Consider the following 25,763-nt stretch of genomic DNA (forward strand, 5'->3'; position numbering starts at 1 on the left):
AGTGGCTGACGACTGCACCATCACCAGCAGCCGTAGGGGGAAAAAAGAAGTAAAAAAAAGACAGGTGACGAAGAAAAAGAACGATGTCGACAATCAGTGCGCGAAAGCTTGGCTCTGCGAAAAGCGAATCTCTGCGACATCCTCCAGTGTAGCTCCTGCCCGCGATAGCGAGGTTTCGATCGCGGAAGTAGCCCGAATCTATAGGTGCAAAGGTGTTCGCGCAACGCAAGAACAGATGATACGCAACGTGTAAGTGTTTGCGGTACTTGTCGGTGCTGTCTTGATGGCGGTATACTTCTTGTCAGTGCGAAAAAATAGCACAAGCCACGTGACCATCATTGTTAGATGCTATCAGAAAAGAAAAGCTGATGGGCATTTCAACACCATTAACGTTTCCTGGACCACAGGTTTACCGTGATTCAGCATCCAGTAAGCTGTTGCTTGGATACATGCAAGTACGCGCATAGCCACTGGGCGGGGTGTACGTTGTCCATTTCCCCATACATGGGCAACAGCTCTATGAGACTGTGATTGCTAAACTGACGCACAGCTGACACAACGTTGTGGTATCACGTCAAGAGATGTTCGTTGACCGTTGCAGCAGCAGCTACGACAAAGGCGCGGCTGGAGGGCGAAACGTAAAGGCGTCCACCTATTCTGTGTCCCGAAGACGTATCACCAAAACACCTTCTGGTGCTATGTCTCGTCTATAAAGACAGCAGTATTTGTAAATAAATAAATAAATAAATAAATAAATAAATAAATAAATAAATAAATAAATAAATAAATAAATAAATAATAAATAAATAAATAAATAAATAAATAATTAAATAAATAAATAAATAAATAAATAAATAAATAAACGAAACATTATGCACCAGACCTGTGAAAAAGCCTGACGGAGGGGTCAAGTTGGTGGATATCCAAATTACGTTCAAAACAAAGTGTGTTAGTAGGCAGCATGCGCGTATCCCTTGTTCAAACTTTATCCCATGTCGGTGAAGCCGTTTTGTTATAAATATCTCACGCTCAAAGCGAACCTCAACTTCCTAAACCAAGTGATTGTCAAACGCAGGAACATTCCGACTAAAAAGAAGAAGAGAACGAATTCAGAGAATCCAGTTGTAGTTCGGAGAGGCCTAATTATATCAACTATAATACATGAATAGCATAACTTGATTAAAGTGCTCTTAATTTTTCAATAAAACTGGCGGAAGCTTGTGTCTAGAGGAAATTCGAAATACTGCTGCGAACCGGCTATCGCCGTTCAGCAAATTCATATGTAGTTTAACATCTAACGCGGGGAACTGTGACATACTAGTTTATTGGCTTCATGAATATGACAATACCTGCGATGTGCTTTTTTTTTTTCTGAAATGTCTTACTCGTAATCTATATTGACGTCTCTCTCTATAGTGAGTTCTCTATAAATGCATCCCTTCTGTCCCGTTTTTTAAAATGCCTAAGGAACGTCACAAATGTTAAGAGCTATAGTGTAGGGTTTGCTTATTACATTTTATTGTGGAAATTGCAAATTGGCGCGTGGTATTGGGAAGACTACGAATTAATTTTGACCTCCTGGCTTCGGTAAAAAATACGAACCGGAATCTGGGCACACGGGCATGTTTAAATTTCGCTTTATTGAAATGCAACTGCTGCGTCTGGAATTCAAACCTAGACCCTTCATCTGATTGACACCAATGTTGCTCGAATGAACAGAACCTCCACTTTTCCGAGGACTTCTTGCCATTATTTCTTTTAATCAGGAATTCATGTTTTCTGCTCGTGTACCAATGTTCGCGATCGACATATGATGCGCGTGAGATAAACTAGAGGGTCTGGATCAGCACTATCGTGAAATCCGCAAATTATGCCTTTTTGACATTGACTTATTATGCTCCATGAATTAAGGTAATTACATTTGCATTCTACTGGAATGCTTCCACAACGGCACGAAGCTGCTGAGGCACAACTTTTTTCATACGTTTTTATGAACCCTCTATCTATCAACGGTGCACGCAATAGTGAGGCGCTATGCTTATCTTAATTGCCCTTTCTACATTGCCTGTCGTGATGGGAGTCTGCTTGACAATCACAAATTCTTTGATACTGCTCCTCTGACGTCAGCTGCAGCAGTGATGGAATCGTACATCTTTTTATGACAAAAAAAGAAAGAAAAAGAAACAGAGTTGAGACAGATAAGACACGGCCATGAGAGAGGGAAGCAATGAGTTGATGTGCCTTATATCAGCAGATATGAAGCACATATTCTTTTAGATAACATACCTCACAGCGACTGGACGGTGCTCCAAAGCAGTGCTATTGATGGAATACAATAAATCTCTTCCACTGTTACTCATCTTTGCCAACTTCACATCGCACATTTCAATGTAGTGGTCGCTTCAACTATTCTTATCTCGTCAATACATGCCCATGGCGTCAATTCTCTGCCGTTTTAACGACGAGGCAGTTGTAGTAGCTCACCGTAGTTCGTGCGGAGTTGCCAAAAACCACAAGCGGGTAATACGCGCCACCAGGAATCAGACAAGCTCCACACTTGAGTAAAGCAAGTGCGAACGTTCAACAGTAACTCTGCTTGGGGAAGTGAAACCCCAGCGTTGTATGCGTTACCGAAAAAAAAAACTAACTAAATGCGTTACTCTTTACGCTAACAAAAAAGGAACGCGCTACCATTTTATGTTACTCAAAAAGAGAAGTAACGCGTTAACGTAAAAAAGTAATCCGCATTACTTCCACCGTTACTCCAGTGTCAGAAATTTGAATCCTCAGTGCACCCTTACTGCAGGAACCAAAATAACAACTTAATAAACCTCGTATTTACATTTGACATGAAAGAATTACTGATATAACTAGAATATTTAGCGTAAGTATGCCAGACTAACAATATACAGTGGTTTGATGCTCGCTTTTGAGTTGCGTGTGATGGCTTATAACTTCGTTGCACATGGGGAGCCATTTCTCGAAGCGACAGTAAACAGAAAATGATATTTCATCATTGTCACAAACGACTCCAGTTTTCGGAGCATCCGCGGGCCCCATCTTCCAAGGAAGGGCGTTTTTGGGTTGGGAGACGACATCCGGCGACTATAATGACCCAGCGTGGCGCCGGCTCGTCTTCCCTGCCCCTGACCGGAAGGGGAACCGGCTGTCTCAACAAGGAGAATTACTCCCAGATGAGACGGGATCACGTGTACGCCGCTGAAGAGGTTTGGACTGCATCGGAAGAGCAGTTGACGTACAGACAGCAACAAGTGCGGTCGTCGGTGTCGCGAGTCTCGCGTAGGCGGCGAGCACGGAGTGACCCGCGCAACGTATTGAGACGGCTGCAATTCCGGGCACCCTCGTCGTCTACCAAGCCGGCGAGACCTTCAGCGGCACCCGTCAACTCCCCTACGTGCACCAAGGGCTGGTTTGGTCCGTATGGAACTTTTTATTGTGACTTTTTTGTTAAACCGTAAACTTGTTTTAACCAGCCTTTTTTTTAAATATTTGTAGTGTGCGCTGCGTCGCACGTTTAAATTCTAAAGCGCCACCATGATCATTCTGTAATTAATTTCTAGTGTCTCTCTCCTTTGATTTCCATCTTGTTGTTATTTTATTAATTTTCCACGTATTTGTCTTTAGCCTGTATCTGTTGTAGTGTTTTTAGCACATTTTGTTATATAGCTGTTGTTTCTATCGCGCGTATCAGTTCTTCCTTCTTTGTTATTTTTCGTTAACTCCTGCCTTTGCCCTTGTTTCAATTAAATGCTTGTTTATGTGTAATCGAACTCCGTGTCTGCTCTATGAGTGCGTCGGTCAGGCCCACACATCACCACACGTGCAACCCCGCACGGGTCGACCAACCCGCAAATAAATTTGAAATGCACCACTTCGAGGCCTTTCAGGCGTCGCAGGCCGAAGCGTAAAGTGGAAGCCTGCGAGTCTGCCGCACGTCGATGTTGGATCGGTGGGGCCTCACCCGAAGTGTGTGGCATTATCTGGCGTCCGCGCGACAGGACTGGCCGACGGCGTGGTGATGTCTGGGAGACTGACGTAACTCTGAGCGTTCAGTATGTAGCCGTCTGTTATTGCTTTGTTGGTTGTCAACTGTTTATAGCAATGGACAACACGGAGTTTGATAAGCTTATTGAACAGGGCAAAGCCTTTGGCTTTGTAGGCAAGGAGTTATATAATTTCGTCGAAAAAGAACGAAATAGACTTAAGGAGGAGCGCGATGCAGAACGCACTAGGTACATGCAAAATATGCTACTCGAGATGGAACGTGAGAAAGAGCGGTCCAGACTCAGAATAGAACAAACGAAAGAGCGCTTGAAATTAGGACCGCCCACTACGCAGTCGGACCCCTGCTCGTGCTCTGGAAGCTCTAATAGCGTTACCGTCCATGCCCCGAACAAGTTGACACAGTCGTACCATGAGTACGTTGAGAAACTGCGCCTGAAGATTCAAAGCAGGCGGCGTGAGTTTGAGGCTTTTGATGTAATGTATAAAAGATGCAAAGAGCCCGAATGGGTAGAGCCGCCGAAGGCCGGGCAGGTTGATAGTACTTGGGAGGCGGACAGTAGGTTCATTCCTGAACCTGATGTGTTAGCTGTAGAAAGCACTTTTGTGGCAAAAGAGCCCAATGAAAGCTGGAGAAAAGGTGACGAGGAGCTGTGCCGGCAGGGTTCGAATGGTACAGAAAAACCCTCTGCTGGTGACTCGCCACAGCCACCATGTATGTTCGTCTGTATGGCGGCTGACACAGAAGTCCGCAGTACTACCAGATCGGCAGGCGAGAACCCCTGTAAGTACAGTGGGTCAGAGCCATGTGCTGAATTGCATTGTGGACTGGACGGTACAATTGTAGATAGTTCTTTCAGGTGCGAGCGGCGCAGCCCTGAGGAATCCATTTGCATTGTTCAGGAGCCGGTTAAGCTGTCCTCAAGTGAGGATAGCATTGATTCAAGAAGAAATTATCCCGGCTGTGTTCACAGTGTATCAATTCAGACCAACCAGACTAGTTATGCTCAAGATTTGATTGAAGCAGATGCTCCAAAAAAGTGCACAAGGAAATGTGCCAAACGGAAAAGACGCCGAAAATTACAGAAAGCAGCCAAGGCTGTAAGAAAATCCATGCAAATGAGAGGCGCCAAACGTGACACAAAGCAACGAAAGATTCGTTTGCGCATGGTGACATTCGTGAGGCGAGCACGTCCCCATGCCCCAAACCGCCCGAAGGGTAGGGGGGTGAGGCAGGCGATTGTACCTGCTGCTCGGAGGAGCCGACCCCCACCACTCCATTCTTGTGTTCGAACAGCGGAATGCACGGGGAGGGAGCGCATTATGCCTAGACGACGCGACGTGGTTGCAAGGCCTGTTTCCGTAGAACGCGGTGTCGACGATGGCTTGCTGCCACGGGGCAAACTAGCGGGAAACAGATGTCGGGGTAGCGGCCGTCCACTGTTTTGTCTGGCCTGGTTGCTTCAAACGGTTCCTCCACGAGCACGGCCACCTCGAGCACGGGTGAAATGTGCGTACATCGACACTCAAAAGTAACCTTAAAGGCAAATGACTTGTTTTTTGAAACAATGTTCAGTTATGTTTTTTTTTTATTTTGGAGCATTCCGTTAATGAGGGGGACCAATAGCTTAGTTATTCTTTTGGTTTGCTTGTGTCGTCTGTGCGTTTGTTGACGTGTTCTGTTGTTCAAACTTACTACACGTTTAGTTAGGGAAGCTCTGTTTTAGGGAAATTTTTATTTCATTCAGTTGAATTTTTTAAAAAGAGACTGGTTGGTCATATAATCAGTCTATCACGGTACGCATGTGTGATAATCATGGCGTTATGTGCATGTTCTTCACAACTTTCCTTGTAATTATCATTTCGAAATGAAGTGCTTTAGTGTGCAGCAGGTTCATACAACTGCGTACAGATGATCATGCCGATTTCTTTCTTATTCATCTTTTTCGAAAGCTGCGTGTCAATAAGTGACTTTTTAATACCGCTTAAAGCGTGTATTGTTTTTAATATGTGGCATCAAAGGATGCTTACGTGCCTTAGCTTGGAAATGTGCAGTATTTTTGTCATTGTCTTTTCATGTGTGTGGACATGACGTTGTGCGCGAGTTCTGACCGTGAAAGTGTGGTGTGTCGGGTGTTCTCTGCGGTGTCGTCCACGTCAGCGAAATGGTGCGCGCGAAAAAGAAAACGCATTGGTGGACAACCGGAACACGGCAGGCTCTCGAACATTGAGCGTTTGTGATTTTCTTGAACATTACGAAGTAATATTCTTAAGAAGGGGGCTATGTCACAAACGACTCCAATTTTCGGAGCATCCGCGGGCCCCATCTTCCAAGGAAGGGCGTTTTTGTGTTGGGGGATGACATCCGGCGAATATAACGACCCAGCGTGGCGCCGGCTCGTCTTCCCTGCACCGGTACCGGAAGGGGCACCGGCGATCTAAACAAGGGAAATTACTCCCAGATGAGACGGGAGCACGTGTACGCCCCTGAGGCGGTTTGAACTGCATCGGAAGAGCAGTTGACGTACAGACAGCAACAAGTGCGGTCGTCGGTGTCGCGAGTCTCGCGTAGGCGGCGAGCACGGAGTGACCCGCGCAACGTATTGAGACGGCTGCAATTCCGGGCACCCTCGTCGTCTACCAAGCCGGCGAGACCTTCAGCGGCACCCGTCAACTCCCCTACGTGCACCAAGGGCTGGTTTGGTCCGTATGGAACTTTTTATTGTGACTTTTTTGTTAAACCGTAAACTTGTTTTAACCAGCCTTTTTTTTAAATATTTGTAGTGTGCGCTGCGTCGCACGTTTAAATTCTAAAGCGCCACCATGATCATTCTGTAATTAATTTCTAGTGTCTCTCTCCTTTGATTTCCATCTTGTTGTTATTTTATTAATTTTCCACGTATTTGTCTTTAGCCTGTATCTGTTGTAGTGTTTTTAGCACATTTTGTTATATAGCTGTTGTTTCTATCGCGCGTATCAGTTCTTCCTTCTTTGTTATTTTTCGTTAACTCCTGCCTTTGCCCTTGTTTCAATTAAATGCTTGTTTATGTGTAATCGAACTCCGTGTCTGCTCTATGAGTGCGTCGGTCAGGCCCACACATCACCACACGTGCAACCCCGCACGGGTCGACCAACCCGCAAATAAATTTGAAATGCACCACTTCGAGGCCTTTCAGGCGTCGCAGGCCGAAGCGTAAAGTGGAAGCCTGCGAGTCTGCCGCACGTCGATGTTGGATCGGTGGGGCCTCACCCGAAGTGTGTGACAATCATCAATGCCCATCAAAGAGAAAACCACCAATCTCTCAACATGCGAAAATTGTTAATGCGTGCTTCTACTGGCGTATACACAAGAGTGTTGATCTTGTAGAAATAAAGAAATTCTCATATTCCATAGTTCAAGAAAAAGATATTTACGGCATAAATCATTTTTGACCTTTCAACCTATATTATTCCCGTGATATTGCGATTGCTTATGCGAATTGAAATTTAGCATAGCAACATCTGAAACACGGGAACACAGGATGCGAGGATGGTAAGCGGGCATCGAAGGCTCAACTTTCCTCGAGTTCGAATGCCAACATCCTCTGCACTTTCACTCCGAATCATGGCCCGTACCTGAAGGCAGAGATAAGTGACGAAGGCGAAGAGTCCGCATGAGTCGTCAGAAAAGCCGTATCTGTCTAAAGGGAAGAGTGCGGTTGTGAGCTGAGCGTGCAAAGAGGCAGGACCTTCCGCACATGTATAAGGTTCTTCGTTTGCGGTGGTGTCACGTGCGCTTCGGTGCCGGCGCCAGGAACCCTTGAGTCCCGCTCTCATATCGGCTGCGACGCGAAGCTTCTGCTGCCTAGCGGACACCCAATATGACTCGTAATCTGGCGTCTGTCTGTGAACCCGCCCACGCGGACGCCACCGAGTCCCGATTCTGTCAGGTCAATGTTTCTCCTCCACTCGAGCATTTTTTTTTTCAACGTGCACACTCTTGAAAGCAGCTGGCTTTTGCACTCGGAAACCGAAGTCGCAAAGGCTTGTTTGACAACAAACGGGTGCTAGCTTGCTAATCTTTCATTTGCTCGCTATCGTCCACAGACGCGACGGGCAGCTTGTGCTAGTCAATCTGCCCGTGAAGTATTATGGCTAAAGTCAAGAAAGGTTCTCCTCCGCGATAATAACCTGGCGCACAAAAAAAAAAAGGATGCGAGAGGTGGCATGGTATATAGAGGGAAAAGGAAGAGAGTGCATCTTAAAGGAACAAACAAACAAACAGACAAACAAACAAGCGAACCAACAAACAAAATGATTAGTTACACTTGGGATGAGATTGACGATATCCCTCCCATACACACGCACGCACGAAAGCACACACAATCACGCACGAATACTTACGCACAGAGACGCAAACACGCGCGCTTCTCTACACTACATTGCACTGCACTGCACTAGCGAGCGGAAATAGGATAGGCACAGATAAAAGATGAAAGCGCGGAAAATGAGACAGCATTAATTCCAAGACATATATCTGACACGTATGATTTGGCGGTGCTCCGCGCTACGCAGCGACAAAGAAAACACTGAAGAACGGTGGGAAGCAGCTCTACGCAGTCCAACATTGGAAGGACAATTGTGGGCAGTCCAACAGGCCCGTGGAGTGGCTGTAAAGCTAAGTCTTTCAGTCCCAACACGGTAGCGGCCTGCTTCGGGCTAGGACACTAGCGCGATCTATTGGACCTTAATAAAGTTCTTTCATCCATCCATCCAGGGCCAGCCCATCGAAAGAACCGCATGCTATCACGTAACCGGGCAACATGTATACCGATGAACTGAAATTCACGTTACTGTCGCTCAGGTCTCTTTATAAAAAAAAAAAAAACTAAAGCACCCTTAACCTTCACCTTTAACCCACGTATTCACAAACGCTGCTCAACTCGACTTCCACCCTTCACTTGGCAGAGTTGAGCACTGCGCCACCGCTCGGCGGAAAATGACGCTGCGCTACTCAACAATCGCAGCACATTTTTGCTGAACCGCCGTGCCTAGAGATGGCGCTCCCATCGGCTTTCTCAAGTGAAGGTGAAGCGTTGAGTGAAGGGACGTTCTAGAATACGGGGGTAAGAGTTGAACGTGATCGTGACATCCTGTCCCTATATATAGTGCGTACTTCGAACGCTTAGTGAATGAAATCTTTTCGAACTTGCTGTGCACCAACTACGTGGCTTCAAGGGGCGCAGTAACGTGTGGGCCTTTTTTAGTGGGTGCCTGGCTCTAAACAATGAAGGCCTTGTGCGAATCACATGTTCTTTCGTCCAATGGCAGTGTACGCTTGTATACCTGCATTATTACGGCATTATTCCATGTTGCATTGTGAATCACGTATACAGGACGCGTATGTTTGTGAAGCATGGCGGTTGCTTTCACTGCATTTCCAAGCAGAGGAAGTTGTTTTCACTGCATTCTCCTGTAGACGCCTGACTCTGTGGTAAAACACCCTCATGCAACGCAAACAACCCTGGTTCCTTTCCCACTCACAGACGGAATTTTTCATTATTTATTTTAATTGAATCAATCTCCATTTCGCGGCCACGCACTAGATGATTTTTTTCTCACAACCAACTACGCCGACACTAGAATTTCTATGAAACAAGCTTTTTAACGCTGTCGCATGGAAATATTTGTAGCCATGCCTTGTTTATCCTCCGATAATATGGGTTATCAGCCTGGTACTTTAAAATTATTTGCTCTAATAATTGTACGCGATGAACTCGAGCTAGCACCAGCGAACATTTCGGCGCATGAGCAGTAAATTGCGAAGGGATCAATATGTGGCACCTTACTGAGATGTAAATTTATCGTTTGTGACTCTTACGTAAGCCACGCAAAAAGCCGTGCCTTGGATAAAAACAATTATAGTTTCTAAAGAAGGGTATTTAACAACTACAAGGTTAACCCGGCGAGATGTCTCGGGGGCGTTCACGCAGCAATGAGTGCATGCTACAACATTACTATTTTCGACAAATCAGCATTCACTATTAAAGTGACCCGCTACAAGCTTGTAGCATTTACCGCACAGTTGAGAAAGCGAGGAACCTGAACGGGGCGTACAGCCGTATAGTTTCGAAATCCACCACTGCAAGTCACTCATGCTATGAATACTCTCTCTTCTCTTTTTCTCGTGCAGTTTGTGATGATCACACGTAGTGTGATCAATTAACGAAACATCATGCACGGCGGAAGTGTTTTCACAGAGTTCCTGCACTACGCTTATGTATAGGGTTACGAAGTTCTGCTAGCTTCGTTAGTAGAACTTCACTATTTTCTTCAGTAACATTGCACAGCATTGTATTTCAACGCTTACATTTTCTCTCCTGAGTCATGACAACATTAATCAGGTAATACAACATTAATGAGGCAATCAGCCTATGATCTTTAATAACGCCTTTCGTGATGACTTTTGGGCTATAGGTGGTGTCAAAGTCTCCCAACTTGACTAACTCAGTAATGGCAAGCACCGGATGATAAAGCAAGCTTAACTTATATACGCGTAGTTATAAATCCTTAAATTATGTTAGGGCTATAAAATATGTCGAACATTTTGGTAAGTCTGAAATTGTTGCTAACCTCCATGCGACCGATGTAAAGCGCTGCGCATGTCTTGGTTTGTTGACTGATTTACTGACCGATTTGTTGATGGTATACAGACTTGGCAACCTTCATCCCCTTGTCACGACATTTGACTGAAATATGAAAAGAGAGAAAAACAAAGGAAAGGCAGAGTGGTTAACCATGTTGAACCCGGTTTGCTACACTACGCGGAGGAAGGGGTAGGAAAAGAATAGGGAAGGAAAGAGAGGCAAAATAATACGCTAGCACGCATAGCATCGATATGTACTACACATGCCCAGAAAGTCATAAAACTGTGAACTGTCACCGAGTACGTACGGGTTGACTTCGACACAAGATTCGACTAAGAATCTCCGCGACGATGACCTACGTGTCATCGCTGTGTTGAGGTCGTTGATGAGCACAATGCGCGCCCTCCTCACTGGACTGACAACACCATCAGCCCGAAGCGCACTTGAAGTTCTGGATACATTGGAGCCAGTCCTTGAAAGCCGTCTTTAACATCATGGATTGCAGTGTATTTCATCGGAAAAAGGCAAACACAGAATAGTGATCTAAAGAAAAAGACACGCACACGCAAAACTTTTTCCTCCATATATAATAGCTATTTCGTACTGATATTGTGGTTTAGCAGTACAGTTATCATAACCGACAAGCATCAGCTGATAGCTAATGTCTCTTTCCATTTGCTCGTTGTTCCTAATTATGCGAAGGAAATACGTTTCTTTATTTCATAGAGAACTTGTCTGAAAAGTTGACCCATGTACTTAAGAAAGCATTGTGCAATAATTACGGTTTCTACACAGAGAAATCTACAACGCCTGTCATTCTTCTCTAGATCGACACGTGTTATTCAACTGTCTCAGGGAATACCAAGCTTTTACAGCGCGCCTCTATCATTAACGCCCTCCAATGACCTAAGCCGTCGCTTATCTCTGCGCGACCAGGGACGTCAGCGTGGCGTCACAGTGGGAAATAACCTCAAAAGCAAGCTCCTCTCAGTGCCTATGCGAAGTGTTGAACGAATTAGTTTCTTACAAACTAGACACTTCCATTGATCACGAGCATATCAAAATGTCACTCGCTTTCTTAAGACAGGCAGGGTGTCTTTGTTTGGGCAAAACAAACATCTATAACTTTTCTGCACCCGAAATCACGTGCGTGAGCGCGGGAAAAGTCACGTGCCTGGGAGAAGGACCGGGTGCAATTCACAATACAGACACATCTACAATGTAAACGCGCGGCGATCTCGGGAGGAGATAACCTGCACTATCCGACGCAGACTGCCGCCAGCCGATAGCGAGCCGCAATCAGCAGACAACTGTAAGGCTGCGCGCAATTCCGGCCACAAAAGAAGGCGATGAGGGGAGGGGAGAGCAAACGCAAAGGCCGGGTACTGACCGAGGCGGCGCGACGGCGGCGACCAGCGATAGACGCCTCCTCCTTACTCTCTATGTGCGTCACGAACACACGACCTCAGCGGCGCACACTCCGGCGCGCTACAAAAGGCGGCCCCCCTGGACTTTTCTCGTTACAAAGGTTCGCACACAGCTCCGAGAGCTCTGTCAGCCCTGCCTTCTGCAAGCCATGGCTTTCATGATCCCGGCCGTCCGCAACGAATACGACATCTACCTGAGCCGGAGTCCGCGGAACTCCGGCTCTCCGCCAACGCAGGAATGGCAGACCAGTAGCGTCGAGGAATACCTGAGGAGCCTGCGTGGATCCGGGTGCCAAAACAACAACAACAACAACGTGTTCGTGAAGAACAACAACCTCTCTCCTATCCGGGACCGTTCATCCTGTTCTACGTCACCCCAGCGCAAGACAAGCAGAGACCTCTACGCAATGCACGGAAACGTCGACGCTCTGCTCATCCAGAAACTGAAGAAGTGCGACCCGTCTTAGTGACGGCGTCGGCACCCTTCACTGCTTCATTCGCCAAGTTTCAGAACGTGCCGAAGTAACCCGGGCGCCGAGGATGCTCATCGAGCAACGATGCCGGTGATCCTTCAGGATATGAGGACGCCTTGCAACAAGCAAGGCCTCGATGACGCAATGAAGAAGCGGGAGCTCACGCACGGGACGTTCCTCAGCAGTGACCAGCAGCCCCTGGGAAGAAGATCACAGAGCAAGTACCCTCTACCAACTGACTTGCCGTGCAAATATTAAGCGCCCTTCTCACGAGTCGTCTCCGCAAGACATTTTGATTTGTAAGCGTTAGTGCCTGAACGACGAACACTCGAATAAAACAGCCGTTATAACAGTTATCATGGTGTTCTTCTTTTTGAAATCCCTATCTCGAAGGGTCACTTCCTAAGCATACTTCATGAACTTATTTACAACGCAACAGCAGAAAAACACAGACAGGGAAGGAGCAAAAGAGAAAGAAAAGACTGCGCTCTTTTGCTCCTTCCCTGTCTGTGTTTTTCTGGTGTTGCGCTATAAATAAGTTTACGATGGATCCTAACCAAATGGTCCAACTTACCGTCTTACTCCTATGCACACTACAGTATGGAAGAAAACAACCGGAAATCTGTGCAACATAAAGCTCCAGAAGCAATTCTGTGAAGCGATGTTGACTTCAGAATTTGATTTTGAATGCCAAATAAAGCGTCGTCTTCTACATAAACCGTCTCCTCATTTGTACAGACCATCTATTCAAACACTAAAATGGTCTTTCCTTGAGCACAAACAATATGTATTTTCATTTTCCTCCACCACGCAAGATCCCATGTACCGTAAAGTGACACACACCAATTCATTGCCAATACGTAAGAACAACATGACCCACACGATGAAAACACCGAAGAGACAAAAAACGCAAATATTCACGTGAAAATTCGGCTTGTGACTCAACCCCAGGTTTTTGCATTGAAAGAAACCGTAATAGAAATTGGACATACTGTGTTCTGTCACACAATTGCTAGTTGTTAATTCATCGCGCATGAGGTTTTTAGTTTCACGTGCACTAGCACGTCAATACTCTTTTGGAATATTGAATCAAACTGCGTATTTTTTGTGCAATACCAACGCGTCGTGCTTTTAAAGTAACGTATAGCAGGCATATCTTGCGAGCAGCCTTACGAAATGAAAATAAAGAGAAATGTGCTGGCCGCAAAAGAAATAAATAAAACTGAAACTGTATTCCTATCAAGACTACACCTTGGAGGACATTGCGATCAACGATTATTCGTCACGTTTTTTTGGCAACTGCAGCTGAAGCCCGTATGTCAAAGAAACTATCAGAGCCTGTGAAGCTGCGAGTACTAAACGAAACATATCAGCTTCTGAAATGTTGTTTTCTTTTTCTCTAAGAATGACGAGTTATTTTATATTTGAGAAGTCTTTAGCGTTGAGTTTATCCGGGCGAATTCACCGTATGGCATGACTTCGCTCATTCTCTTCGTATTCTCGTCTTTTCTTTTTTTCTTTTTTTTTGTCCCTGCAGATTTAATCTCTACATTGTACTCTGTTCTCACCTTCCACTTCATCATTCACAGTTTTGCTTGAGCTATAATTCCCGACTAAGAACCACGGAGCCTATCGTTCTAGGGACGAGGAGCACTATAGAATTAGTTCAATCTACGGTTTTACGTACTTTCTCCATCACTATTCTGTATGGATGTGGACATAGTGATCTCAGTCATGTGCTTTATATTTTGTATTTAAGGCATTTTCATATGGTACATACGAAGTCACTTAATCCATTGTTATGTTTTTATGATATAGCACACAATTGTACATAACACCGTAAACGAAATAATTGAAGCACAACGAGCATCACAATGGTGGAGACTATCCTGCCCTGGACAAGGACATGACGTCTTGAAGCTCCTAAACTTAAAACCACTAACTGGACCCACACTGAGGCTCAATATACTGCACGAAATCAGAGCTAGGATAAAAATCCTACCAACGTATGCCAATATTTTCCAGTCGTGCGAGCTGCTCCATCTTGCGGGTTTCTCAAAAACTAATTTCTCACAATGCTGTTTGGTCTAGTGGCGCGAAGTCCACGTAAGGAGCTTTCAGGGTTTTGCAGGAAATTGTTGATAAATGTTTTTCGAGCGTTGCTTTCCACTGCATTCCTACATTTACGCCTCAATTGACAGCGCTGAAAAAGGTTCTGGTCGTATCGACAGCTCGCAAAAAACAGAAATAGCTCAAACAAGTGAACGCACCGCGTTCGAAAACTCACCCACTTCGCGCTCTCTCGTTAGCTCCGCCACGTGGGGAGCCGAACGTCCCGAGCTACTACGAGAGATGGCGGTGCGACATCAATGCACAGCACGACTGTCGGAGGTAGCGAAGGTTCTCGAGCGCTCATAGAATTTCTACCTCAAGTTTGGTATCTGCAAAGCAGTGTTGGTGCTGGTGCAGCCAAAGAGCCTAAGAGAGGAAGGGCGTGCGGGGACTTAATCATTCCCCCTGTCTTAAAGTGTTAACAAATTGTATGTATAAATCACCGGGTATAAGCTCGCCTTTCAAGCATGCCTTTGATCGGTTGTAAGTGCCACCCTGACCCGTCGCTTACCTTCTCTTTGCTTCTTGTTTGCCGCTCCAGTTCATCTACAAGCAAGCCCGGCCTATCGCTTTGGTGTACGTATACACACGCACATGTGTGCCCAGTATTATCCGGAAGATAGGGCCAAGTGGCCTAGTGCAAATGAAAAAACAGCTCCATTAAAAGTATCATTGTAAATAATGATTTGATTGATTGATTGGTTGATTCATTGCTTGACTACCTGATTTACTTATTGATCAACATCTACGCTGACACGTTCCCGATAGTTAAAACTTAAAACGGAAATTGCAAGCTATGTCTCGCTGTACACATCTGCCAGAGTCAGTTAATGAATTTCATTCGTACGCTTAGTTTAAAGCTGCTTTTGTACGCTTCTGCGCACAGCTGCCAGAGCTGTGTGTGCGCAGGGAGAGAGCGCGGGCAGTTGCACGTAACCGTTATTAACCTCTACTGCGTTCAGAAAAGCGCGTCAGAAAGCTATGAAGTACGCCCTTTTTTACGCGAAGCGTCCCGCATTGCGTAGAAACGTGTATTTGTAATGTTGTCAACGCGCCAATCGGCTGCGAAGAGCAGGCAGACCAGGAGGTGCACAGACTAGTCATCTTCATCACAGCCGCTGATGATTAAGCTATGTAGTCGTCGAAATAAAAACGCTTTGAGGTTACGTTAAATACAGCTGAATGACATAATGGACCGGACACAATAACTCTAAAAACAATGGGCAGCGAACTCGCATCCGCTAGCGGGCCTTATTCCGAAGTTTAGAGGCACATGGGCTGGGGCTGGAGAGAGATAATAAGATGGCAGGAAGTGCTGCAAAACTGTCGCAGCAGACAGTTTCTTACATGTCGTGATCAAATACATAGTGACCACGTGGAGTGCCTCACGAAAAAAAAAAAAAAAAGCTTGAGGCGGGTCACGTCTGTGTAGCTCATGAATATACTTTAGAAAATTTCACACACACGCACGCATGCACGCACGCACACACACAAACACACACACACACGCACGCACGCACACACACACAAACACACACACACAAACACACACACACAAACACACACACGCACACACGCACACACACCTATAAGATCGAGCGGGTGAATGAAAAACTAACTTGTTTTAACGTTATGGCCTGACTTCAGCCGAACTCCGACCGAACCGATAGAATAAATAAATTAGGCTGTCACATGACTGCCTAACGGCGAAAAAGCCGTTAGGGAGTCTTGTGGGGACCGGGCAACGCGTGCAAGAAGTCCGGGGGTCGCGTGTTTGAGTTAAGACACCTGATATACAAGAACGTGCATGCGTTGGACCGGCGCTCTTTGAAGAGTGACAAACAGCTCCGCCGCCCCTGCATGCGTCAGCTGCAAGTACAAAAGAGCGGCATGCACGTAGCATGGAAAGTTTCCTTGCCGCAGCGTAATAGAGGGCGGCGTTTACAGGAGGAACGCGAAAATGAACCAGCAAACATATTCCGGTGAACATGCTGTGGGATACGTTTACAAGAATAGTCGCGTAATACCAGGGAGAGAGGACCTAAAGGTCGAGTGTTCCGCAAAATAGCAACACTTCAAACATTGCCTTATCGACGTACGGTACTGCTGCGAGTGGTAGAAACTGAGGGGAAACACGCGGTTTTCTGCAATCTCTGCGGCGCCTCCTTTGGAAGCTTGTCTCAGCAGGCGCCGAACACACGTGATGCAGGCACAAAGCCGAAAAAACAACAAGAGAACAGAAAATAGTGGTCTTCAAAAACTGCGCGATTACCTTTCTGTGTGCACTTTCATTTGCGTAGGCTAACGCATAAACCGTTTTGACCACTTTGTTTTCAAAAACTGAGACGGACAGACCAAATGCTACACGATGAATACCATACTAACTTACCAACTTCAGCCAACTTCAGCCATTACTGTCTCTATGAATTGCCAACAAACCTTTTTTATCCGTGCCCGTATTCACACATGTTGTTCCCACTTATTCAGGCCGATCTCACAGCAGTCGATGTTGTATTTCACTTCCCCCTTTTTTACACATGATTAGGTTTCTAAGCATATACATTATAATACTTACGAAGATATCGATTGAATAAAAGCTGACCATTCCAAGCGGCATAGTACAAAAAAAAAACTGATTATCTGAATTTCCGAACCACCTGCTATGAAAACAACTCCTCCATTTCCTTTTTTTTTTTTTTGCTGTGAAATTCACCTTAAGCCAGGCTAGTACCGTCTCACAATTTCATTGATTCATTGCCGCCATCGCCATCTATTGGCTGCTTTATTGTTGGAATGCAGCAGGGTTGTTTTTTTTTGCGTTATGATAGCAATTTTGAATTTCATAACGATGTTGGATGCGGTGGTGAGCTGAGTGATGGTAGTTCACTTCTCGCAGAGTTTCCACAGAGTCTGGCACCGTTTCATGATCAAGTTGAACCCCCCTTTTTTTGTTAATAACGGTTAGGTGTTTAGACAAAGTAGCAACATTACGACTGTCAAAGGGCTAGGAAAGTGCGGTGAAAGACGTGACGTATTTGTGTACGCACAGTCAGTGGCGATCGATGGCGATCTCAACTGCGGCACGTTTTCGTACATTTAGAATAGTAGTGGTTTGGGCTAAGAAGAAGACAGCACTCGTGTTCTTCTTGTCCCTTTGTCGTCGTTCTGATCTCGCGCTATAACAACCGTTTTCCTACAGCGTTGAAACGACCTTTGGCCAGGTCCCTTTCGCACACTGCACAACAAGAAAAACCCCTACCTACCGTATTGAATGTGGCAATGACAAACACAGATGTAAACAAAGTAGTGGATTTGCATGGGACTAAAATTTGTGGACGTTCTCTACTCTGAAATGCGACTTCATATGGTTGCCTTATGTTCATGCTATACTGCCACAATGTTCAACTCTTGGGCATTATTTTAACTGTTTGCCAAATAAACGCATTAATATAAAGGACAACTGGTGTGGAAAATTAACAACAGAATAAACGCTACTATTGATGTTCATCCAGAAATATCCCTTTGACGGTGACAGCATTTTTGTCGGCTTTTGCGTTCTATAGCGGTGATGGGTCACTTGTATATGCAGTCAATTTTTCAGAAACCGTATGAAAGCACTAGTAGTGGTGAAGCGAAAGGAATAATGACGCTGTTACATCGAATGCTAAAACCAACTAATTTATTCCATGGCTCGTGCGGGCCGCCACGCGCCTGCATACACTTCGTTGTCGTTGCTGAGTCGGCACCAGCAGCGCGCGACACGGTTTATGGGAGACTTCACAACGACGGATATGGTCTTTATAATTGGCAGGGAGTCATGTACAGTGCTTCAAAAACAACACACAGACGTGTTATATTCTCTTTGCATGTTTATGTGTGTTATATGCGCTACTGTGCGAACGAAGATTTTATGTAAGTGAGGGCCTACCTAGCAGCCAAAAGATTTTGATGTTGCAGCTATCAATACTTCCTCATTAGTGATCTTACTTATCGCCCGTTCTGTTTAATTATGGCATCAAAAAGGAAGCACTATTCTTTTCGTGAGAAAAAGTAAGCAACGCGGAAATTTGACGGTAAACATATTTGTTGTTTAATTCCTAGAAGCAGCGTCACTGTACTTAGAGATACTTGTCTGAGAGCGCCGCGACACCACTTCATAAAGTGCGTTGGTCTTTGACCGGCTTCGCTGATCTTTCCAGTAGGGTGTACGTGCAACTCCGCACCTGGCGATCGAGGCCAAGGCTTAGGCACAAGGTCACCGCTTCTCGGAAACACGCATATTGTTTACATGCCTGTTCTTTCTGCCCCAAGTGCAACGCCTCCACCGTAGTGGAGGAAACCCAAACACTGTCTAGCCGTCGCGGATATGAGCTATCTGAGTGATCTCACTGCTTTTTTTTTTTCACGCAGTAACAAAACAAGCGCGTGTAACAGAGCCCAGTAAATACTTGACACCATCTTGTTAACGCACTCGTGGCGTGCTCGTCAACGTTATTTCTCGCCGCACATAAAAACATTGCTTCGCGTGGCGAAGCCCAGAGAGCCGTATCAGTGATAGATACAGACAGCGAGAAGGGAAGAGACAGAAAGTCCATACAGACTACCTGAAATCGGCTTCATGATTCCCGGAGCAAATCTTATCGAGTGCACTTTAGTCACCTCAAAAAAAGAAGAAAAAAAAAGCAGTCCCGCTACTATTAACAATAGAACGAAGATCTTTCGAGAACCAACTGTAGCCTTACACGCCGTGATCACGTGTAAAAAAAAGGTTATCTCTTTGGTGCTCCCTTCTCTTTAGCCGAGTCCACAGCCGTTGTCACCTGCGGTGTCAGACAGCGGGTGCACCTTTAGTCGATAGGCTAATCTCGAGAACAGCAAAGGAAACCGCAACGCCAAGCTCTTCAGTAGGCGCTATAAAAGCAATAAGCATTCTCAAAGCTAAAAAAAAGAGATAGAGAAAAAGTCCCGCCAATCTCGAGCACTTCCCGACGGGTTCATTTTCACTGCGGAGTCTCAGTAGAGAAGTCTTGGTCGGCACCTTCTCCAACACCGGCCCTTCAAGATGGCTTTCATGATGCCCGTTGTTCGAAACGACTACGACATCTACAACCGGAGTCGACGCAGCTCACCCGATCACAGCAACATCGGTAGTCCACTGGGGAGCACAAGTCTGTCCACGTCACCCAATGTGCATGGCAGCGGCGAAGACGTCCGCAAGATGTACCGCACTCACGAACACCTGGATACCCTAGGTCCACACCGGCCAAGGTCAGGTTCACTGACGTCACTCAAGAAGTTTCACCACCTACTGGTGGATACGCTGAAGCGCGCCGCACATCACAACAGCCACGCCCATATGGCGACGGGAGCATCGCACTCCGCTTCTGGTTGTTCCTCAAGCGGGGAGGCTAAGGAACAGGCTGATTGCGATGACGAACAAGACCACATCAAAGAAGAAGAGAAAAGTAAGTGAAGTGGCAGTCGGCCATGCTGCCTCGTACCCGCTTCCAAGCTCGCCTTCACAAAGCCGATGGCCGTGCGCAACAGCCCTAAACTTGGGGACGTGCTCTTTAGGGTGCCAGAAGAACAGGATACTACTTCACGACCATGACGTCGACTGGTGAAGAGAGAGAAGACCATGACGTCCTGAGTCGACGCGACGTAGTGCACAAGACGCGGCAAAAGACCTGTGAACTATTTCCAACATTCTTCGGGCAACCGCAGATTATTCGGACTTAAGAGTGTGTTCACGTGCTTTGAAGAACTTTCCTCATGTGCGACTACCTCTGAAGTTCCTGAAGTGCACCTTTTTGCGAAGTTGAGCCGCGAGGAAAGATCACTAAGAGGATATACGCGTGCCTTTTCACGATCTCGGGCTAAATAAACCTCAGTTGTCAACAGTGCACAGGAGTTTTGAGTTATCTTTATTTTTTCATTGATCGACCTGAATTTCTGTTGTGTGCATGAGCTTATGGAACTCCCTTATGGTGAGTCTCACTGCTCTGCATGCTTTACCACGTTACTTCGGTTTGTCTGACAAGTTCATGTGGTTTCTAAATTGTATTCCACGACGTAGACATGCCTTGAGCATGATTATAAGTCTCTTGTAGCCATAGAATAAGCTGGTTGACTTCATGCAGTGTACATCAAAAGCACCTCATTCATAAAATAGAAAGAATACAAAAATTGGCAGTTAGATTTGTATATTCAGACTTCTCGAGGCAATCCAGTTCTGCAGGTTTGCTCGCAAGGGCAAACTTAAAACATCTTTCGCAACGCAGATTTATCTCGCGACTAAAATTCCTTACCAATTATATAATGGTCAATTCCGCATATCCCGATCTCATTACCTGCTAGACCCGCCTAAACATTCATCGCGACTCAACCATTCTAAAGCTATCCACCAACCTTTCAGTCGTGTTAACGCTCACAAACATTTCCTTTTTCCGTCAGCAATCCACCATTAGAATAGTCTAGATAACAATATTGTGTGCTGTAACACCATTCAATCATTTATTAACATAATACAGTGTGTCCAATTTGAATTATGAGCTGTCATGTGGTATCTGCTTTCTTGTTATTCCGTTATGTATTTTTTTTATACTTAGCATGTATTTTCTTGTCTCCACTCCTGCATGGGCCGTCAAAAGAATGCAGTATGTTCAAATAAAAAAAACGTAGAAGCACCACTGACAATGAGGAATTATGCCTGAAGTGGGTATGAGCCACAGTTAATAGCTGAACAAAAACAAACTTTTCTAATGGGTTGTAGCATTGGAGGACCCGCTTGTTACGCTATTCGCATTGTGCGACGACTGCTTGTCCTTTTGATGTTCTAAAACGCTTTATAAGTCGTATTAACGCGACTGCTTGCCCAACATCAAGTCTGCCTAAGGCACGTTTCCCAACAAGTCCCAAGCATCGCTTGCTCCTAGATTACTGAATATTTTTCAAATGAATTATGACATGCATACACTCCCACAATCCTTTTGCAAAAGTCACACTGTGTTAATACCGAAAACAACTGACAAGGAAAAACTTCGCTTCGTAGAGGGCTACAGACCAATATCGCTGTCAAACGTGGGCTACAAAATTTTCGCAAAAGTATTAGCAAATAGGTTGCAATTTGCTATGTCGAGCCTCATTGGGTCTCATCAGACATGTGGGATCAGTGGTCGACCCATACAAACCAATATGCATGTCACTCGAATAGTGCTTCAATGCTGTCATGGTTTTCAAAAACATCTTGCAATGCTACAGGTAGACCTTGCAAAAGCTTTTGATCGTGTTCGTCATTTTTTTCCTTTTTTCTCCTCTCGAACAAGCCAATGTTGGCCAGGTTGTCCTTAAAGGCGTTAAGCTAGTCTATAATGAATGCTCAACTCGTATGATAGTTAATGATCAGCTCTCCAAGCCTGTTTACATTCGCTATTGTGTAAAACAGGAATGCCTGATGTCACCTCTCCTATTTACACTTTATCTAGAACCACTGTGCTTAAGCATAATACAATCGTGTTGCATTCGTGGCTTCAGTATGTTAGGCAGTGAGGTTAAAGTATTAACTTATGCAGACGATGTCGCATTCTTTTGCACAGATAATCCATGTGTCGAAAATGTGGTATGTACTATTGAAAAGTTTGGCGTAGTATCAGGAGCTCGTTTAAATGCCTCTAAAAGTTTAGGACTGTTGCTTGGCTTGTGGGGTAGCACTTCAAACCACTTTGCAGAGACTAATTGGACAAGAACTTTTCCAGCATACCTCGGTTTACCATTGCATGCATATAGATTCAGTGCGCATTACTGGAAGGAATGCGTCCCTAAGCTTGAACGACATGCCCAGACATTTATTCCCTATCGACTTTCAATCTTTGGGAGAGCTGAAGCTTGCAATACTTTTTAGCAACAAAGCTCTACTATGTATTGCAACTTATTCATTGCGCAAGATTCTATATACAACGCTTTCATCGGATTTTCGCTACTTTCATATGGTCTTCGACTTTTGAGCCCATGCGTCGTGATAATATATTCAAGCCAGTTAGTGAGGGTGGGTTAGGATTAAAACACCTTTCTATGGCAAATAGTGTCACTATTATTCTTTTTTTTTGGCAAATAGTCTCACAATTCTCATTCTGTAATCCGTTTCTTCTTGCAGGTTACAGTTGTTGATTACTTACCAGATTTAATTGTTTCATCAAACTTCTCCGAACGTTGCTAAGGCACGTTGCCGGGCTAGTTGGTTGGGATTCATCATTTTCACTGGTATAGCGCACCACGACAAGGACACACACAAAGGAGAGATTCACACACACACAGCGCTAACTTGCAACTAATGTTTTATTTGCGATCACACACGCTGTTTATACAACAGGAGACGGATAAAACATGGATAATGTCACGTCAAGAATACAGCACAGCCCATGCACGTGTCATCACTGATAGCGACAATCTACACTAGCTCGTCAAAGCGAAAATTCCAGATACTTCTTTTCTTTAGATGATAATGCTATGGAAGCCACACTCACACATTTTTCTTTCATTTTGTCTATTTCAAAAGCTTCAATAATTTCACGTGTGGTTCTGTCACGGGCCTTAAAGAGTATACGGGTGTTTTGGAACATAGGGACGCAACCGCACCTCTGACAGCGAAGGATAGCAAGGAAGGCGGGTGCGGATGTAGTGTTTTCTGCTCCCGAAAAGTTGCAAGGAATGTGCAAAAAGGTCAATGCAGAGAGTAGCGGGAAACAGGTTTGTAAGATTAAGCACCGGGAGAAATTTGTGAATTGTTGTTGTGGTGTTGTCTATAGCACTCCTCTGACTTGCGGTTGCGAATACATAGGCCAATCTGGAAGGTGTGTGAATGAAAGACTAAAGGAGCACAAGTACAATGTAGAAAGAGCTGTATGTGGTCATTTGGCCTTTCACTGTCAGAGGTGCGGTTGCGTCCCTATGTTCCAAAACACCCGTATACTCTTTAAGGCCCGTGACAGAACCACACGTGAAATTATTGAAGCTTTTGAAATAGACAAAATGAAAGAAAAATGTGTGAGTGTGGCTTCCATAGCATTATCATCTAAAGAAAAGAAGTATCTGGAATTTTCGCTTTGACGAGCTAGTGTAGATTGTCGCTATCAGTGATGACACGTGCATGGGCTGTGCTGTATTCTTGACGTGACATTATCCATGTTTTATCCGTCTCCTGTTGTATAAACAGCGTGTGTGATCGCAAATAAAACATTAGTTGCAAGTTAGCGCTGTGTGTGTGTGAATCTCTCCTTTGTGTGTGTCCTTGTCGTGGTGCGCTATACCAGTGAAAATGATGATTCTCCGAACGCCCATGCTTGTGGGGATTAATGCAGGAAGTTTACCTCGCAGTTCAGTTCCTTAAAGCTCACTTTTCTGTAGAATACCTGTACACAATATCGCGCAAGGTGCTGTATAAGGATCTACTGAGTACACTCTTCCCACTTCCGTTGTACCGCTCACTGTACTCTAATCTTCCAGGCCATGATGTGTTGAAGCGAGTGCGCAAAATGTACATTCCACCGAATTCAAAAACATTCTTCTATAAACTCCACTCTGAAACATTGGCGGTGAACACATGATTAAAAAGAAATGGTATTTTCATTCTGTCTGTTAACTGCCGTTTATGTGATGTGCCGGAAACGATTGAACATTGCTTTGTTAGCTGCAAAGATGCCATACTGTTTCGGGATGTCCTTCAGCGAGCACTAAAAAACGTTTCGTCATTAATTCTCACACGATACGCTATCTACTACCAGCAGCGCTTGATGAAGTACCATATGACATGTTTTTCCTCATGGGTATGCACAGCTTGTGGAAGACACGAATGCAAGACCGCAATGCAGAGCCCACCACATCTTCAAGCACTCACTTTATTCAAGTGACTATCCACCTCGAAAACATTCACGACGGGCTTGACTTTATACCGGACTGGTACTGCATCTTAGAGAACTGTTTGACCTCACCCCGTTTTTGTTTGCATAACACGATGTGAAGATCTCTCAATGTGAGGAACTCACGCTGTGTTAGCCATTAAGGGCTTATGAGTAACGCTTGAGTGCTTATTTTCGCGATTTGATCGTACTTTTGTTCGCTAGATTTGTCTTTATTGCGCAAATACTTTATTAAATACCATGCAAAAAAAACGGCGTGGCTCAATGGTAGAATACTGGGCTGTCACCCAATAGACCCACGTTCGAGCCTCACTGTGCCATTGTTACTACGTTTTTTGTTCTGATTTCGCGCGATGTGTTACACACACTGGCGGTGGTGGCAGCGGCGGTGGACAACTACGGCGCTGTGGGAGACCCGAGTGTTGATCTCATAACAGCTTTCATTTTATTATTTTGTCGATTGGCGTATACGACGCAGTACGAATAACATGCTTTATAATAATAATAATATCAAACTTTCCAATACTACGAAGAAAACTGCTTCGCTTAGCTAAAAATATCTGAAGTTTCACGTCCCAATGTCGTATACAGTGGAGGTCTCAAGAAAATTTTAATGTGCTCTTTAACGTGCACTGGCAGTGCACATTACACGAGCTTCTATCCCTCTGCCTCCATTGAAGAGCAACTGCCATGGCTGATATCGAACCCGCGACCTTTGTGTCAGCAGCCAAGAACCGACAACAAGAACCACTGCTCCACGGTTACCGACGGCTTCGCTAAGCTCTTGCGAACAAGGGTGGAGCCATGCGCTTGCATCACATAACCTATCGAAGTAACGCAACATAATGCACTGTTTTAATACTGCTCCCGCAACCATTGTCTTCATTATGGTTTACGGTCATTAAAATAGTACTAAACTGTGCCACTGCTGCTACTGTTGCCACCGCCACCACATCGTGCATAGGTGACTACTATGAGCAAGGAGGCACAAAATCAGACCACTATTTTTGGCGCCAGCATCTGCACTCTTGATTCAATGCCAATGGCACCCACGATAAAATTACTGCCACGTCTACTGAGGTTCATCGATTGGCTTGCCAAAGTAGCACACAATACACGGCACCGTCTGCCAATACGATATCGAGCCTTAATTTCTATTTGCGTCAAGGTTCGCAATCAGACGCTACG

General features: G+C 45.1%; 2 protein-coding genes across 2 annotated transcripts in view; one reads left to right on the top strand and one right to left on the bottom strand.

The window, feature by feature from the left end:
- LOC119171358 (uncharacterized) overlaps window positions 1-23,171 on the bottom strand; it is a 50,599-nt gene extending 27,428 nt beyond the window's left edge. The window contains exon 1 of the mRNA XM_037422212.2: window positions 22,836-23,171. Coding sequence (XP_037278109.2) covers window positions 22,836-22,853 — 18 coding nt within the window. The 5' untranslated portion in view covers window positions 22,854-23,171. The remainder of the gene's footprint in view (window positions 1-22,835) is intronic.
- LOC119171669 (uncharacterized) lies at window positions 12,045-12,905 on the top strand. Its single transcript, XM_037422464.1, has one exon. It carries the CDS (start codon window positions 12,226-12,228, stop codon window positions 12,541-12,543), a length of 318 nt encoding a protein of 105 aa, XP_037278361.1. The 5' UTR covers window positions 12,045-12,225; the 3' UTR covers window positions 12,544-12,905.
- Window positions 23,172-25,763: the final 2,592 nt, after the last annotated feature.

Source organism: Rhipicephalus microplus, chromosome 4, assembly GCF_043290135.1.
Source record: "Rhipicephalus microplus isolate Deutch F79 chromosome 4, USDA_Rmic, whole genome shotgun sequence".
In the NCBI taxonomy this organism is placed as follows: Eukaryota; Metazoa; Arthropoda; class Arachnida; order Ixodida; family Ixodidae; genus Rhipicephalus; species Rhipicephalus microplus.